General features: G+C 35.0%; 1 protein-coding gene, 1 non-coding gene and 2 pseudogenes across 2 annotated transcripts; 1 reads left to right on the top strand and 3 right to left on the bottom strand.

The window, feature by feature from the left end:
• Nucleotides 1-3,213: 3,213 nt before the first annotated feature.
• LOC130819578 (5S ribosomal RNA) lies at nucleotides 3,214-3,331 on the bottom strand. The gene has a single exon (XR_009044617.1). It is a non-coding gene; the product is annotated as a 5S ribosomal RNA (ribosomal RNA).
• Nucleotides 3,332-3,873: 542 nt separating this feature from the next.
• Nucleotides 3,874-3,987, bottom strand: LOC130819579 (5S ribosomal RNA; annotated as a pseudogene).
• A 1,038-nt stretch (nucleotides 3,988-5,025) lies between these two features.
• Nucleotides 5,026-13,461, top strand: LOC130818463 (probable folate-biopterin transporter 2; annotated as a pseudogene).
• Nucleotides 13,462-13,629: 168 nt separating this feature from the next.
• On the bottom strand, nucleotides 13,630-18,856 carry LOC130817525 (enhancer of rudimentary homolog). Its single transcript, XM_057683279.1, has 4 exons — nucleotides 18,701-18,856; nucleotides 15,390-15,483; nucleotides 14,217-14,337; nucleotides 13,630-13,947 (listed from the first exon to the last, which is right to left on the bottom strand). Exons 1-4 carry the CDS (start codon nucleotides 18,701-18,703, stop codon nucleotides 13,848-13,850), a joined length of 318 nt encoding a protein of 105 aa, XP_057539262.1. The 5' UTR covers nucleotides 18,704-18,856; the 3' UTR covers nucleotides 13,630-13,847.
• Nucleotides 18,857-19,297: the final 441 nt, after the last annotated feature.

The following is a 19,297-nucleotide window of genomic DNA, read 5'->3' as shown; positions in this document are numbered from 1 at the left end:
GAAACTTAGCTTAAGGTGTTAAAACCAGTTCATAAATACCCCTTAATGTCTACCCATTACTCTCACAACTTTTATATGTATTTATTTATTTATTTATTTATTTATTTTATTTATTTATTTTTTTTATAGCCTATTGACTTATGCGTATAACACTAGAATAGAACTCCCGCTCTGATACCAGTTGTAACATCCCGAAAAAACTCGGATCGTTAAAAGAGAGATTTTTTTATATTTTAAAAGAAAACCAAGCAGGACCCGAGTTAAACCAAGATGTCATAAAAGAATGAGAAAACGAAATTTTTAAAGTTAAAACTTGCGGATCGAGTTCTACTAGAGTTATTGTAGATTAATTAGTGATATCGTAGTCTTAGCAGCGGATAAACGATATGAAACCAAAAGTCCAAGGAGTACATCTCGAGAGCGAAGTCACCTCTTGAATAAATCCATTTCTAAAAACTAATAAAGTTCGAAATTAAAATCCTTCCGTACTCTATCTCTTTTATTCTTCAGATGTAATCCTTACTTCCCAGCCTGCAACTTAACTCACTGCTAGTTATTAACCCCGAAAGGAAAAACAACATCATCGTAGGATCGTTAAGATCAAAGGTACACGTCAGCAAAAACATCTCTTATAACATTAACATTAACATTATAGCATAAAGAACAATGACAACTTACCATACGTCGGCTACAGTTCAATATTTAATTTTTAATAAATTTCAAATGATTCATTGAGTCAGTCAGCCATACTGCTGTACTTTTCCGGCCATACTGCCGAACCAAACCCCAAACTTCCGGAGTAAGGCAATACATTAGGGGGAGCTAACCCCTAAGCAAGTCTTTACCATAGGCAACACGCCTTACTTCGGTGCCTATGGTTAAGTATGCATACCCCCGCGGTGGCTCATAATGCCCCCACAAACCGCGAGTAAAATCTTTCCACCAATCGACGTCATACTACGTCTACTTTAAAGTTAGTGAGGTCATACTACCTCTACTCATCAAGTTATTGAAATATATCTCTTGAATAAGAAAGCATAAAATCACCTTCACAATTTATTCAATATATTATTATTATTATTATTCCTTTATAACAACCAATCCACGATGTACAAAATTTTACTGCGTGTACGTACGTTAAGAAGGCAAAAGCAAATCTTAAATGAACCTATCAACTTCCCGTCACGAATCGACTTCCTACACGATTCAATCGTACATACGGGAATAAGCATATATTCACACTTTCTCAAACCACAACCAAGGCGCACACACACACACACATCTAACATCAAGCCACACTTGCAAACAATTCATGATCACACAACATACTTCATCACAACATAACATCAAATAAAATTCAGATTTAGTATTCTGTCCAGAACAGTATGTTAACACTGCCAAACTGAAATTCCGACTTCACCGTTGCATCCAGAAGGCGTCAAAACCCCCGGGTACCAATTTTCATATTCATAATGTACTCTAAGTATTTTTAACATATTTTCAAGTCAAAAAGTGTCCCAAAAAATATTTTTTTACCATTTTTTAACCCTACGGGATTCACATAAATTCATCAACAAATGAATTCCAAATGGTACATTGCCTATCAAATATTAATGACCAAATTTATATAATTCTTATGAACCATCTTTGAGATTAAATTCATTGTTCAACAATAATTTCTTTATAATATTTGTATATTTTTTTTTTCTCGAGCAAAATTATAAATTTCTCATATTAGCCAATAAATTAAATATCTTTTCCACCAAATATAAAAAAACACACACACATTTTTTTTTACATGAACATTCATATTTATATATAAATTTTAAAATCACCCATCACACAAACCAATCCTATTCTTCACATATATGCATATCTAAAAACTCTAAAAAGAAACATTCTTCATCAATTTAGATAGAAAAATACATCCCAAAATCATACATGAAATTTTAACTTCATGAATTATAAGATAACACATATAACAATCATAGAAGTTTAAATTAAAACTTAAGAATCAACATAGATTAAGAATTACACTTACAATTGTAAAGGAAAACACCAAATGATGAAGGGTAATGGAGTTAGGAATGTGGATTAGGAGGAATTTTGAGAGGATATGTTTTTTTTTTGTCCTTGGAAACTTTAGAAATGAAAAGATGTCAAAATAAAAATGATTAAGGAATTAAGAAGGGTTAATTATATGGGATTAATGCCTTGATCCTTCATTACCCTAAGGGAGTTACAAGCTCCACCAAGAGTCCCATAGGACCGGCCACCTTCCCTCCTATTTTCTTTTTTTTTTTTTGAAAATAAAAGATGGGCTAAGAAAAAATTTGGGCCCAAATAATTCTAATTGCCAAAAAGGATTGCAATTCTCATGACCAAGCCCAATAAATATATATATAGAAATAATATTACTAGTGAATTATTAAATATATCGGGAAGAAAATATTGGGAAAATATCGGGGTGTTACAGACTACCCCCTTAAAAAGGTTTTGACCCCAAAACCACACTTATCATAACACATAACCACAAAACAAGTAAAACAAAGTTAATCACTATACACACATACACAAAGCAACCCAACACATGAATCGCGCAAAAATCCTATCGCCTTCCACCCCCCTTAACGAAGTTACGTCCCCCTAACTTACTAACCTGAGAGAAAAGGTGAGGATACTGCTCTCGCATGGAGTCTTCCGTCTCCCAGGTTGCCTCTTGTGAGCGGTGATTGGACCGAGACCCCTATTTCGAGCCTTCTTCTTCCCAAATACTGTTTTTTACCCTCCCGGTATTGTCCGATTCACGAAAAGAGTCCGCCGGCTGTAAAAGATAGGTAAACTCGCAACAAAAAAAAACAAAATAATTATGAAATCCGCACAACACTTGGAAATCAAGAGGCCATCCATGTCAGGCACCCTTCCGCGGGGAGTTTCGACGGGATGCGGTGCAATTTCCGCTTACACGAACGCACCGATCCACGCCTCTTTCAAACAATTCATTCGTATGCGCATTGACCCGCCTCAATGGGTGCTAACTTTCGAGTGACCGTAAATTCGAGGTCGGGACCCGATTGCGAGTTATATTTTTAAAAATAAAATTACTTCCAAGGAGTATATTACCATAATCACTGAAATGCCTTTTGCTCAAGTGTAGCGGAATGAATTCGCAAATAAAAAAAATAAAAAAAATAAAAAAAAAGAAGGGAAAAAGGGGTGCAACACGAGGACTTCCCAGGAGCTCACTATCCTAGTACCACTCTCGCCCAAGCACGATTAACTGAGGAGTTCTGATGGGATCCGGTGCATTAGTGCTGGTATGATCGCACCCGTTCATTCACCGTAACAATTTGTTTACATGCGCATTGCTGCCAAAAAAAAAATCCAGAGCATTCCAAAGCTCGTAAATTCGCTACTGAGACCCCTATTTCGAGCCTTCTTCTTCCCAAATACTGTATTTCACCCTCCCGGTATTGTCCGATTCGATAAAGAGTCCGCTGGCTGCCAAAGCCAGGTGAACTCGCAACAAAAAAAGACAAAATATTTTTGAAATCCGCGCAACACTTGGAAATCAAGAGGCCATCCATGCCAGGCACGCTTCCGCGGGGAGTTTTGACGGGATCCGGTGCAATTTCCGCTTACACGAACGCACCGATGCACGCCTCTTTTGAACAATTCGTTCGTATGCGCTTCGACCCGCCTCAATGGGTGCTAACTTTCGAGTGCCCGTAAATTCGAGGTCGGGACCCGGTTGCGAGTTATATTTTTAAAAATAAAATTACATCCAAGGAGTATATTACCATAATTACTGAAATGCCTTTTGCTCAAGTGTAGCGGAAAGAATTCGTAAATAAAAAAAAAAGAAGGGAAAAAGGGGTGCAACACGAGGACTTCCTATGAGGTCACCCATCCTAGTACTACTCTCGCCCAAGCAAGCTTAACTACGGAGTTCTGATGGGATCCGGTGCATTAGTCTTGGTCGTATCCTTCTGGATAATTTGGTTCATAATTATAATTACTAATCGAAGGTGTTGTTGATATCGAGGGAGTTGAGGTGGCCTTTCTTTTGGAGCTAGAACCTCCCAATGATTTTGCCACTTTAGTAACTTTTTAGAGACTTTTTTCAAAAAAGAAGACATGATAATATTGAAATAATAGTAGAATTAAAAAATAAATAAATAATTAATAGACTAATTATGTAATTAACTAAATTAAGAAATTATTAAAAGACTAATTATGTAATTAAGAGAATAATTGTGTAATTAAGTAGAAAGAGTAGGAGAAGAGATGAGTTGTGAATGAAAATGATTGAAAGTGATGTGTATTTATAGGAAAATTTACAACAGCTATAAAACGGCTAGTATAACGGCTTTTTTTCCGGTCCGGTTCCAAAGAACCGCTGGGCCGGTTCACCCGGACTGGTCCGGTTCCGGTTCCATGGAACCGTTGGGCCGGTTCACCCGGATCGGTTCCGGTTCCGGTTCCATGGAACCGTTGGTCCGGTTCACCTGGACCGGTTCCGATTCCAAGGAACCTGTGGTCCGGTTCCGGCCCGCGGTTCTTAGGTCCGATTCAAGCAATTTTTTTTCGGCGGTTTCACGGTTCCGGCAACTTTTTTTCCTTCAGTATCACAGTACCGCGGTTCGGGCCGGTTCGGAACATGTCGCGAACGGTTCCGGTTCCGGTTTCAAGCGGTTCGGGACCGGTTTAGTTCCGGATAACCCACTCCGTGGCCATCCCTAATTCACACATTAAATTTATCTTTTTTTTTTTACTTATACATTTCTCTTGTTCTATTAAACTTTTTGATGGGACAGAATGAGTAATTGAGAGTTGCAAGACTGAACGAGTCTTCAACTAGTACCCCTGTTCATTTTCTGTTGAAGTAGAGGAGTACTCCTAATTTGCTTTGTATTTTGTGAACTAAAAACTCCTTTTTGGGTACTGTAATTTGATTGATTTTTATACAAATGTGATCCAAAACCCAAGACTAAAATAGACAAAAACCCATGTGAGGATATTCATATGCATCAAAGTTTCAGCTATATCAAATCCAACTTAGTTGGGGTACTTTCCTACACTTGTCAGATCCCAAATTCCGAAAATAGATATTGAAAGATTCAACTTTGTTGCTTCATAATCATTGTTGAAGATTTTTCACTGGTTTGTCACTATCATTTTTTTGGTTTAACTTTATTTGAGTTTGCATTGTTGAATTTAACAAAATATACTCATTTCTTAACTACCCGAATGATAAAAGGTGATTATTGATCCTACTGGTGGAACTTCTGAGCTTGATATCCCAAGAGAATATTACCCAGTTTGCGAGTTCTTTCTTTTGGTAATTTTTACTCTTAATAAAGAATCTTTGTTAGTTAAGTTTTTCATCGACATTCTGTAGATTTTGTTTGTTAAGTCATGGTTACAGAAGAAAACCTAGAAGGTAAATTGAATTGGGTCATAGTCAGGTACCATTGAATCGGGTCAAAATGTTAGCGAAAGAAATGCATAGGAGTTTTGTTGTTGGGCTGGTGATTGTGTATGGAGTTAGTCAGGGTTTGGGAGGAGCCCTTTATCGTGTCGGTACGGAGTATTACATGAAGGATGTGCAGAAAGTGCAGCCATCTGAAGCTCAGATATATCAAGGGTTTACTTCAATTCCTTAGATGGTTAAGCCTATTTATAGTCTCCTGACAGTTGTGATTCCTGTTCTAGGCTATCATAGAAACCTTACTTCATTGTTGCAGGTATTTTCTGTTTTTTGTTTTGTAAATAAATTTTGTTTGGTTATTTATTCCAATCGTTAAAGTTCGCCGCCCTTTTCATTTTATCGCTACCTTTTTTTAATGAAATTACTAAATGTCCTTAAATCTATTTTTAATTATAAAATCAACCATCATTATTACTAAACTAAATTTATAATTAATAATTAAAATAAAATAAAAAATATTAATTTTATTAAAGAAAATAATATTTTAAAATCGGAAAATAAACCTAATTACATGTTTTGTGTTAAAATTTGATACATGATCACTCTTTTAGCCAAAACTTGTGATAGGAAACTCACATTGCTGCAATGTTTGTGACATTATAACCTACACTTCAAGATCTTTCCAATGATATACTATATGCCCAATTTCGATACCGAGCGAGAAATGACGATCGTTTAAAGTTTGTTTGTGTTGAAATTTGATACATGTTCAATGTTTTGGGCATAATTTTTTAAAGAAAAATTGTATTAATGCAACGATTGTGGCATTAGAATCTAGACTTCAAGAGCTTTCCAAGAACATATTATATGCTCAATTCTGACAATCGAGCGAAAAATGACGACCGTTTAAAGTTTGCAGTGATTTCTAACATCCAGTCATGCGCGACCAGACCGCGGTATGGTCACGTAAAATGCATGACCGGACCACGGTGGAGTCGCATGTTTTACGCGACCATACCTTGGTCCGATCGCGCGTTTTACGCGAACATACCGCAGTTTGGTCGTGCGCTTTACGCGACCATACCGCGGTCCGGTTGCACGTGACTAGATGTTCAAAATCTCTGCAAACTTTAAATAGTCGTCATTTCTCTCTTGGTTGTCGGAATTGGGCATATAATATGTCGTTGGAAAAGCTCTCGTGTCTAGTTTCTAATGACGCAAACCTTTCATTCATACGGTTTTTTTGAAATTAACGATTTTTAGTTTTAGCTTGTTTTAATTCAATGAGTGTTCGGAGAGAGTTTTTAGAGAGATATTAGAGATTGAAGGTTTGAAAAATAACCAGGAGCAATCCTGAAAATTTAATATATATAAGGGGTGACGACAAAATGAAAAGGGCTGCGAAGTTTAATAATACCCTATTTGTTTTATAGTAAACAATAGTTATTAGAAAGTTGATTATCTTTGCTTTCTATGTTATGTGAAATGAGATGATGGTTCTGCCATTTCTAAGCTTAGTATTTAGAAACATAGCTGAGAGTCTGAGAGTAGTTCACCAATCACTGTGACTGTTGCTTGTATACTTGTGTCAAAACAATGATCTTTTAATGTATAAGTTCACACTTTTATACTATGTTTGGATAGAAAATTAGAAGAGAAAAGAAAGGAAGGGGAGGGAAAGGAAAGGAAGGGGAGGGAAAGAGAGGGAAAAGACTCCATTGTTTGTACATGAAGGAAGAAAGGAGAAAAGAAGGAAATTTCATTTTCCTTCCAATTATTTCCTCTTATGGAGAGGACGTTAATAAAATAAAGGGACTTAATCCCTCCAAATCCTCTCCGTTCCTTTTTGCTATTCAAACAAGGGGATCTCTAACCCTTCAAAAATCCGAATCCATTCCCTTCTTTTCCCTCTATTTCCTTCCATCCGAACAAGGCCTTAAAATATAACTGGAGTAAAATTTTTTTATCACTTCTTATGTCCTACTTGAAGTGTCATATTTGTGGGGGCTATTATTCTGAGGATGAAATGGATGATCAGGTGTTATGAGATATTAGAAAAAGGAAAAAGGACAAAAAATTTGGAGCTTATGAGTAATTTGGAGCTTTAATATCTTTCAGAAACATTACTCTTTCACTTTATACTGAGTACTGACCATTGTTAGTTATAGTGATTTAAACTGCTTAATCTTGTCCAATGGTTGCTGAAGGTCCAGGGTTAAGGTTTCTATTTCATTTTAATGTGCATTTTAGTATCTTCAATGCCTATAAAGGTCTATAGAGTATAGACCTTCTGAGAGTGATGGTTAGTATGTAAAACAATAGATCATCAAGTATGGCACATCAGATTAACTTTAATGCCATTCATCTGCTGCTTCCTCCCTTAATTCACCTTCTGTCTTCTGAGGCAGAAAATCCAATCTTTACAATGCCTCTAACCACATTCTAAGAATAATTTTCTAGCTAAAGGTTGTTTCGCATTTAATAAGTTCTTTCTCGAAAGTAATGATACAAAAGCATAGAAAGTGGCAGCTTCCATAAATTGCTGTGGTAGTAGTAATAGAAAAAAATTGCGGATATTGTTATGATTGTGGTGACGGCCACGATGTCACGGACACGACACCTCGTGGTGTTATGACTTGTTTTGCGGACATCACAATGTGAATTGTTAACATTAAAAAATCTACTTTATAATAATTGCCAACATATTAGTGATAATTGGAGATTTGTTGTAGTATATGACGAAAGAAATGATTATGTGATTGCATCAGAGATGTTCAATAGCATGCTTGAAGTAAATACCATTTAAGAATTAGCAACGTGTGATTTAAAAATTGATACTCAAGAATCTTTAAATGTTGATCATATGAATTCATGTGCAAAAAGTAAGTTGGGTTCTAAAGGCCTTGTTCATATGGATGGTGATTTGGTTAATAGTGTGATTGATGACATGATTGAAAATGATTTAGTTAAAAATCATGAATGTATTGTGGCAATTGAACCTGAAAATTTATTTTCAAAATATAGGAAAATTCTTGAAGTTCATTCCATTCAAAGTTCTATTGTCCAAACTAAGAATCTGCTAAGAGCAACTCATCAATGGTACGTACAAAATGTGAGAGTGTTGTGGAAATTGGTACTTTGTCAAGAGTGCAATCAAGCTCCAAGACGGTTAAAAGAAGATGTAAGATGTACAAGAAAAAGAGAAAACTTTGGGCAGAATATACTAAAAAAGTGCTTGACCCACCTTGGTTGTTAAAAATCAAGAAACGGAACATTTCTATGCATGTTTTTAGTTTTATTTATGAAGTGGTGAATAAGTACAATAAAGATGCCTTGTTACTTGATCATTATCAGTAATCCGAGTCTCACAATGTTACTTTTAAAATTCAAGCAAGTGTTGGGAAAAATGGAGGTATTGTATCACAATTTTCAACGCAAATGATGTTGCTTGCTCATTTATTGGCAAAGAAGATTCAACTAATAATGAGTTTCAACTCTAGTGCTCAAACTCATTTGGCATGGAATCACAAATTACCGATATATGTGGGGTTTATGTTGACAAGGTCTTATGGTAAAGAGATGCAAGATATTGATCTTACATCATTTCTCACTATTTTGGGCATTTTTCTGTAGTGTTTAGTTTTAATTAAAAGTTGTCTTGTATTTTTGTTTAGATTTCTTAACATAGACTTAAGGACAAGTCTTTTGAAGGGGGAAAAGTATGTTATAGGTACATTTGATAGTAAGATTGTAAATAGTTATAAGTGGATGTTTGTGTTAGTCTTAGACTCTTAGTAGTATAAAAGGGGACATAAGGGTGTATTAGAGTTTATGAAATAAAATGATTTAAAACAATATTCTTCTCTTTTTTGAATTTCTTTCTCTTCTCCTTCTCTTTCCTATTCATACGGTTGCTTGAGTTTTAACAACCATAACATATATCTATTAAAGCTTATAAAAGCCCTTTCAGAACCTAATACCCTTTAAAAATTAGATAACATTGGCTAATATGTTGAAAGAATAGCTTATAATGGTTGTTACGCGATGATATCACTACAGGATACATAACGGGGTTTTTTGGTTTGGTAAGCTCAAAATCCGTTAATGAAGCGGTTGTTATGTAAAGTCTTTTTTGGGCTTCTTTTGCTGATGTTGATGAACAAGTCTATCGGATTTCAATCAAACTTATCTACAGTGTCATTACAATGGTCTGATGTCTATACTATACAAGGGTTGAGGTCATGATCAATTAAGTCATAATAGTTTGCTTTTTTATGCTGTCAATCTTTTAAGTCAAAATATATTTGATTTTTATGCTAAGCTTAAGTAATAAGCAGTGGTAGTTTTGTTGAGTGATTACTTTCTTGACAACAGCACTCTAACAAGGCTTCCATCAAAGGCACTGTAAGAAAAAAGGTAATTTAATGGGATGTATAAAGGTTACTTTCAATAGCTTTTCTAGTTAACACAATAACAAGTAGAGGACAATCCTTTGAGATATTGACTAGTCTATTGCTTTTCCTAATCTTTTTTGCTCTATCCGTTTTAAGGGTACCGACACTTAGTTGCGAAACATTCAGCAAACAGTTTTGAATGTTTCTCTTTCCAATTTCTTATATCAAGCTCTTATACTTTTTCTAGATAATCAGAACCTTTGATCTTGGTAGACCAGTTCATTGGTTTATCATTCTTCAGACTTTATCTCATCAAAAGGCTGAACAGTTTGTTAGATGCAGAAAAGTGAAAATAGATATTGAAAGAAAATTGTTGATATGTCAATTACTGTCAAACTTTCGTTTGATGATACAAATTTGGCTGATCAACTAATTTTTGGATCTCTCGAAATAAAAATAAGCTTCCAGCTGCCAGAGAAATGTCTGAGACACACTAATCTCCAAATAAATTGCTTGCAAATTTTTTGCCATATCGCTTCCTGTAGTAACATAATAATTATTGTGGACCGATTACTTACCCTTGGATTGGATCATTGGAACTCTGAATTCTAAAGGTTGTTTGAGGGAGCTATATCTAACAATATGACCCTTCTGTTAACCCCATCTCAACCGGGATTTGCTGCATGGCACATTAAATCCAATCTATCTTGCAGTCACAAAAAATTGTCGTATTCTCTTTGTCTTTTATATACTTAGTTCAATTGTCATCTGTCGATGATTGGCCATTCTTTGTATTACCAACTGAAAGAGCATGTTTGTAATCGTTAGTTTCATTGTGCAACTAAATCAATTTTTGTGTTGGCTTCAGGTGTTCTTGGCACAGCGCCCATGCTGTTTTTATGTTTGTACAAGAAGCTACATCTCCTGTTGGCAGTGCTATCTATGACAGTAAGTAGTGCAGGGGCTGCAATAGCAGATGTGACTGTTGATGCTTGTGTGGCACACAACTCTAATAAGTATCAGCATCTTGCTCCGGACATGCAAAGTTTATGTTCATTTAGTTCTTCTACTGGAGCGCTCCTAGAATTCTTTCTTAGTGGTATCTTGGTTCACTTCATTGGCTCAAAGGTGCTTTTTATACTTCAAAGTTCTATCATATATGTCTATACATACATATTTTAAGCAGCAAAAACTTTGCCTAATAACATACCTTTCACGTGACCAATTCCCTATTTTGAACAAAAGGGGGCCTTTGGATTGCTAACGATCCCATCATCACTTCTATTTCTGGCTGGAATCCTACTTCATGAACCTCAAACTGTGAACTTCTCTTATAAACAGGTATTCTTTTTATCAATCTCTCTGAAAGTTTCCTCTCTGGAGGCCCAACCAAATGTAGTTATTTATAAAAAAAAAAAAAGAATAACGTTATTTTTGCTTGGATGCGCATGTAACTAACTCCTTAATCACGCATGCTTTGCAAAATAACACTCATTTTCATTACTCTTCAAACTGCACCCTAATCTTGCTCTTTTTGTTCGATATTCATCTCTAATCAAATATCGGGTAGGTGTTTATCATATATCAAGTAGGTGTTTATCAAAATAAGCAACCAAAATGAGTGTTATTTCGCAAAGTGTGCGTGATTAAGGAGTGAGTTATGTGCGTGATTAAAAATTAGTGTTATTTCTTTTTTTTTTTAAATAATTTACATTGGGTTGGGCCTTTTAAGAGGCATCTCTCAGAGAGACCGTATCTCAAAAAAGCTACTAATAATTTATTTTTGAATCAGGTTGGTCAAAAGTTCCAAGATGCGATCAGAGCCATGGGAAACACTCTGAAATAGCCAAATGTATGGCGACCATGTCTATATCTGTGCCTCAGCAATGCTTTGAGTCTCAACATCTACGATGGAATGTTTTATTGGTATACTGATTCAGAAGCAGGTCCTCATTTTTCACAGGTATGATTTATGTTATAGTTCATGTATGTGCCTACTTTATATAAACACTTGCTATTTGCTTTTTCTCAATAACTAGGAGAATGTCATAGATAATTGCTATCAAGCATAAATGGATGACAGGAGAGTTGGGTATGAACTGCTATGCTCTATGAACAGCTTAATTGGATCCTTAATCTAAGAACATCTAGCCTTTAAGGATTTTGGTAGGCATTCTTGGATGTCATCATAACCTTGTACAATATTCTGTTACCCCGGTGTCATTAATTGCTCCCACCTTGTGGGGTTTGGAGGGTTGATGTAAGCAACTTTACCCTTGTAAATGATGATGAAGAGGCTGATCTGTTTGACCCTTAATAACAAACATCATTGCAGTTTAGCATAAATAAGAACTGCACATGATTTAATAAGTCATTTTAATATTGTCAATTATAATCTGAAACCAAAGAATTATAAATCTTTGGCTTATCGGAATATGGGACCATTATCATCTAATCCTTGTGCTTTGAGAAAAATTTTCTGCAATAACATATTCTTTATTCTGAACTTCGCTCTTTTGGCCCGACTTCCCCTGGTCTGAGCTCACTACAACTTGTTTTGATCGGTAATACATCAAAACTTGTTTTGACAAGGCGAAAAGAAAATGTGATATAGTAACTGGTACATTTCTTACCTCCACCCGGATTTTGCAGGAATTTGTGGGCTACATTCTTGCCATTGGTTCAGCTGGTGCCATACTAGCAGAGCTCTTTTGTACCAGTCCGCCTTGAAGGATCACCGATTTCGGGCTCTATGTTTCTGGAGTCAGCTGTTCTTAGGTTTCTCGGGGATGCTTGATTTGTTGCTTGTCTTACAATTGAACTTAAAGCTTGGCATACCAGATCATTTATTCGCAGTTCTCGATGAGTGCACAAACCAGTTTGTTGTAAGGCTCAAATATATGCCACTACTCATTCTCAGTGCCAAGCTTTGTCCTCCAGGAATCGAAGGCACCTTTTTTGCTTTAATCATGTCTATTGGTAACATGGGGTTGTTCTCTTCTTCATGGCTCGGAGGTATCTTACTACACAGTTTGAGAATTACTCGAACCCAGTTCCACAATCTATGGGTTGCAATTTTGATCCATAACATAGCCAGAATCTTCCACTTTTGTTCATATATTTAGTTCCAAGGACCGACCCCAACTCTTCCGTTCTTCCATCTAACATCTTACATACAGATCAAAACTGCAAAAACTATGGATGATGATAACATCGAGTTAGTATCCCTGGTGACCAGCGTTGATAGAAGATGATTTTCATCCGCTTTTGTTTCAAGTTTTAGAAAAGAGTTGGTCATAGTAAATACTCTTTTTACTAGTAGGAAACATAGCTTTAGAGCAGCAGATGATAGACACAGCCATTACCCGTTTTGATTCTTTTGTATCTACAAAAATTTCCCATTATATATTTTGCCATCAAGGTTATTTATAACTTTCTGTTGTAACAATGATCTCATACAGATACTGATTTATGTTGATAACTACATATAATACCGGTTTTATTCTTTGCTAGATAGCTTACATTTGAATACTAGTTTGCTGATGTTGAAGGAGAATTTGTGTTTACTTGGCCTATATTACTCGGATTCTTTGTTTTATTTAAGTGCAAGCAGTGTAAATGGTCAGAGTCACAATAACAGTCACAAAGCGGCTTTTGCGGTCCCAATAATCTGCAACGTTTTCAGATAATACCCAAAATATGAAGACTGTTCTTGCCAATTGTACATCTAATGTTGCTCGCTAGGTAACTATTCATTTGTACAATATTCAAGATAAATCCCACATTCACAAGCAAGAAAAGCAATGCTACAAATGACAGAAATCTGTCAGCCGGTTGAAATTTTTATAACTTCAAATATTTTGATATTATCATTGTATCATCCTATCCAGATGCTACAATGGATACAACATATCACAATCTCGAACTTTTGCCAATATAAACATTGTTCTTACTAAGAGACTGCTTAAGCAATGCAAATAAAATCTACAGTTCTTCACACCAAAAATCATAAGGAGTTTCATTTACTCTATTCGTTGAGCCAATTTCTTGAGTCGTTGGAGTGTCTTCTGTTTGATCCACTGCCGATCACAAGGCAGGTACGCTTGAATTGAATGGTCATAACTACAGGTATAAAACAAGATAAAAATTATTCCCAATCAAAAAGAGAATGTTATTTTGAATAGAATAGAATGGATTTTTTTGGCAGTTCTAAGGCATTGAAATGTCGAATCAAAGGTGTCCCCGTTATATGGCTAAATTGAATGAAACACAAAGCTGTTGCAGGTGCCAGATAAAATCCTAACAGGTAAAGATAACATAGCAAATAGAACATAGAACAAAAAATAAGATGAAAAGCCTACATGCCCGTCAAATTAGGAAGAGAGACCTACACTAAAGCACTCATGTCTGTGAGCCCATCAATGAAATTGTAAAGATCATTAATATCATAACTTATGTTTCGGATAGTAGGATTTATTTCCTTTAGCTTCCTCTCATACAAAGCACAGATACCTGCATGTAAAGATGCACAAGTAAACACAAAAAGATTTTAAGGTAAATCATTTAGCAAATACTTTGAAATCTTACGCTAGAGGTGCTATGGTCAATAGAAACGAATTGGCGTTCAACATACATTTGTGTTCTCTTCGGCCTCTCCAAACATTTTGTTTACGTGACATCAGTGGCAAGGTGAAACATTTTGTTGCTATCACTATCACTAATTACTAGGTTTCAGGATTTCACTGGTTCGTGCTATGTACTACTTTCGTGGTGGCAGATTCTGTTAGTCGTTTAGTTGCTAGCATAGGCAGGTACTTTTATCTAGGATTCTCAGACCTTACGTTTACTTAATTTTCTTAATTCTAACAAATGTGGTAATCATCTTCCTCTGAATCCCCTCCAAAAGTAAAAGAGGGAAGAAAAACCTCATTGTGGGAGTCAAAAAGGCATCAAATATTTAGCAAACACCCCTCAGTCTCTTTGAGTCAACTCATTTTCCTTTAAGGTATGTTTGGATGCAAGGAAATGGAGGAAAAGGAAGGGAAGGAACTTAAAAGGATGATGAATCTCTTGTTTGGATAAGAGAATAAGGGAAGGGATTTTGAAGGAAGAGATTAGTAGGGATTTGATAGATGATTTTTGTTAAAGTATCAATCCTTTAAAAGTTTGAAAGATTTAAAGGGAAAACTCTCATCTTCCTTCTTTTCCCTTCCCTTCCCTCCTAAACAAACAAAAATTATTTCCTTGCATTTCTCTTCTCTTCCTTTCCCTTCCCTCCCTTCCCCTTTCTTTCTCTTTTCACTAAAATTATTATCCAAAGATAGTGTTAATGAGAGATCCTTTTTGAGGGAGTAGTGAAAACTTAAGGGGGCAGAACAGTAAAAAAGGCAATAGTTAACCTAGAAAAAGCCTACTACTTTATTACTTGATTTTTAGAAATTATTTGACTTGATTAATTGATTGACAAAAGTTAAAACTGATTAGGGCCTCATAAAAATATTGGTTTAGCTTAAACAAAAAGATCTCACACTATAATCTGTAAAAGCAGCCAAAAGTCAACCTACCGTCCATGGCTTGACTTATTGACTGATAATCCATAAATGTCCTAGTTGCTCTGTTGTGTGATGTTTGCATTAGAATAATTGTATGCCTGTTGTCCTGCAGAAATGGTGAAATTCATTGACACAAAACACTCCAAATCATCAGGAAATTGAAGTCTAAAAAACAAAGAACCAGAGAGGATAGGGAACAGGAGCACAAATCAAGTAAAACGCAGGCAGCCCAAAAACAACTAAAACCCTCTACCCATATTCAAAGCTCATAGTAACACTAATCTCTAAGGCAGCTACAATAGCTGAGAAAAAGTAGAGAATTTTATCCTAATACAATTGAAGTTCAATGAAGAAGAAGATAATGTAGATGTGCAGCACCACGCATGCACAAAAGCATCACAGCTCTACACCACATCTTCAATTTAACAATAAAAGTTGCAATACAATAACTAACATTGTGTAAAAATGTGATAACGGTTGCGATCGTGGTAACAAAACAATAGCGATAGCAGAAGTGATGTAGTTATCATTACACCTAAATATCATTCAAAACCACAAAATATACTTGATAAAGACCACAGCGCGGTTTTTTTACACCTTACAAAGCAGGAAATGTCGATTCGTTTTTGTGGAAAACCTTTACCACGCGGTCGATGATGTGATGTGATGCGATGCGGTCTTGTTTCTACATTATGTTAAGTAACGGGCACTCTGGCAGAACATATTAAGTTCACATTTGCTTGGTCAGTCCTATACTCGTCTCTCGGCTTTTTTCTTTTCTTATTCACTCGGCTACAACCGTAATCCTTTCTCTCACTTCCTCATTGGCAATGGTGAGTCCTCATCTCATTCCTTTCCCTTGCCTTATTTCACCCCTCATAATAATTAACAGTCACACTTTCACTCACCTCTCACAACATTCTCACTCGCATAATCTCATATTTGTTCTCAAAAACGCCCAAAACAAGCAAGATAACCCATCAGCAATAGTCATCCGTCTAGGAATGGAATCTCACAACTCACAACTAAGGTCTTACATCACAATAATGGTGATCAAATACAAGCCTATATGGGTAACTTAGGTGCTCCACTCACTAAAGAACTTGATTATCACCAGATATGAAATTCGATTAACTCAATTATGGTTCTACGTCAGCATCACTCTGAAATATATAATGTGATTTGATTGTAACAATTTTTTTTCCGGAGAGAGCAAAATCAATGTGAAAATAGAATTGAAAAAATTCAAATTTTGGTTTGTAGTTCAATTTCAATGTTTTAAAATTCAATTTAATTTGTTTCATTATTGTTTCTCTTAAAGAAAAACCAAACCAAATAGCTTTAGTTCGAATGTATTATTTGGTGGGAAAAAATAATGAAGACCTAATTGCTTCCTTAGTTCAAATGTATTTTTGGTGTGAGATCATGAACTGTTGATGTTTCAATAATGCTACACACAATGTCGAACCTTGCTCTATATTTTAGCTATATTTTTAGCTAAGCATAAATTTTAAATTTTTTCCCGTCAATTTTTAGCTCAAGTTTCGCTACTAGCTACAAATTACCTAATTTATAATTTATTTATGGAAGCTAAGATCTACTATATATAATTTATAAGCCTAAACTATCATGGTATCCATTAATATTTTTCGGAAAAAAAAAAAAACAATAATACCAACTAAGCAAGAAAAAATTTCCAACTCAGATGAGCTATCATAAATGATGAATAAATACCAATTATTTTTGCCCCTTATCCATAGAGCAAAATTTTGTAATGGTTGCGGTCGCAGTTGTGGTAACGCACATCCACAAAACGAACCAAATGCAGTTTTTTACGTCTTTAGAAAGCGGGAAATATCAGTTTGATGTTTTAAAAAAAACCTTTACAATGCGATGCAAATGTGATGTGGCCTTGTTTTAGCACTATGCTTCAACACAACCGCATTTTTGAGGCTGACTAAATGCACTAACCAAGCGTGAAAGAATTATAGAAGTTGGATATCTTCGGCTTGAAGTGACGCAAACTACACAGCAAACAAGAAATGCAAATATGGTGCTTTTTCTTAAAACACACCATAAACACCAAACCAATTACCGAGTCTAAACCAATTCACAAACACCTCTTCAACACTTCAAATATAGATACTTCTCCATCAAAGGCAACTCTGAACACTACAAAACATCAATCTTAAAACAAAAATTCATCTTTTTCAGCCAATTTTTCAAGTAACTACAAAGCATAATTCACACAAAACCACAAATTGCTACCGAAACCCTAGCTCTCAAACTACTAACCAAAAACCAAAAGAAAGCATACAATTAGTAACATTTTCTCATCATTAGTTAAAAGAAAAATATCCTCCATCACAACCAACTCTAAACATCACAAGATCATTAAAAAACCTCTTATGAAAAAATCATCTCTTATTCAACATTTCAAATACAAAAACTTATCCATTACAGCAACTTCAAACACCACAAAATCCAAAAACAACTTAAAAAAAATCCATCTCTTCATGTCAGCTTTCCAACAACCACAAAGCATAACTCACAAAACCTCAAGTTAATAACTAAACTCTAGCTCTCTAATCGCAAGGCAAAATCGAAAAAAAATACAAATAAATAATCATTTTCTTGTTACTAATTCAAACAGATCATATTCCAGCTTGATTAGATACAATCAATCGGAAAAATTGAATAAAAAAGTGTGTTGAATTAAGCAGTGTTAATCAACAAGGATGTAGTTTGATTGATGTTGTCAATAAAAGTTTGAGGCAACAAGATAGATAATGATTAACTAGTAACTACACTGTCTACACAACAAGAATCAAACTAAAGAAATCTGAACTGTAAATGGATATTCTAAATACGAACCCTGACCTTTAAATCAATTGCAAAATCCAAACCACTTCATAAACATCTCTTATAGACTTCAAATACAAAAACTTCTCCATTACAAGAAACTCTAAGCAGTAAACACCACAAAAAAATCAGACAACAATATTAAAAAAAACATCTGTTTTAAATCAGCTTTACAGCATCCACCAAGCATAACTCACACAAAAGCTCAAATTGATACCAAAACCCTAGGTCTCCACTTGCTAACCAAAAATGAGACGGAAATATGTAATCATTACACTTTCTCGTCATTAGTTCAAAAAAATGAAAAATTAAGCTTGATTAGACACAATCACCCAGAAATATTGAATAAAAAGATAGTGTTAAATCAAAAAGTGTGAATCAAAAAGGGTCGTCGGATTGAAGGTGTCCATTTGAGCTTCAACAAAATATACAAAGATTAGTAGAGAGAAAGGAGAAAGTACCATTAGCAGATGTTGAAGGGGCAGAAAATAAGATAGAGCAGAGAAAATCGTGCACAAGCAAAAGCAACGTCGCAAATGGCAGTCGTCGAAGCAAGAAGACTTGAATAGTCCAAACAAAATATCCCACAAACAAGGATGTGATGATTATTGTTAAATGTGAGATATATTAGTCATTTGGGTGGGGACAGGTGCCGAATACCTTTTTTTTTTTTGAAAGGTTCGTTATATATTTTCTTCGTTCTGAAATAGTCGCCTACATAAAAATTATTAGTACTACTAATATAAATTAGTATAAAAAATCGTGCAATGTACAAATTTTTAAATACGTTAATATTTTAATGAAATTTTACACTAATAGAAATATTAAATGAAGGTTGGTAATAAAATATTTACATATTTATAGGTTGTAAAACACCTTTTTATATACTACATTCTCAGTACGATGACATATTTCACCGTCGCATATGAGAATTCTTAGTTCTTTCCTACTAGTCACTCTAAAAATGACGACATAAAATTGTTCATGACTAAAAACAAACTTAGGTAGAAACAGACCAACATAGGATACTATTTGTCCTTGACTTTTATTAATAGTCA

This window comes from Amaranthus tricolor, chromosome 7, assembly GCF_026212465.1.
Source record: "Amaranthus tricolor cultivar Red isolate AtriRed21 chromosome 7, ASM2621246v1, whole genome shotgun sequence".
In the NCBI taxonomy this organism is placed as follows: domain Eukaryota; kingdom Viridiplantae; phylum Streptophyta; class Magnoliopsida; order Caryophyllales; family Amaranthaceae; genus Amaranthus; species Amaranthus tricolor.
Note: the sequence above shows the minus strand (reverse complement) of the source record. Positions and strands in the feature narration are given on the sequence as shown.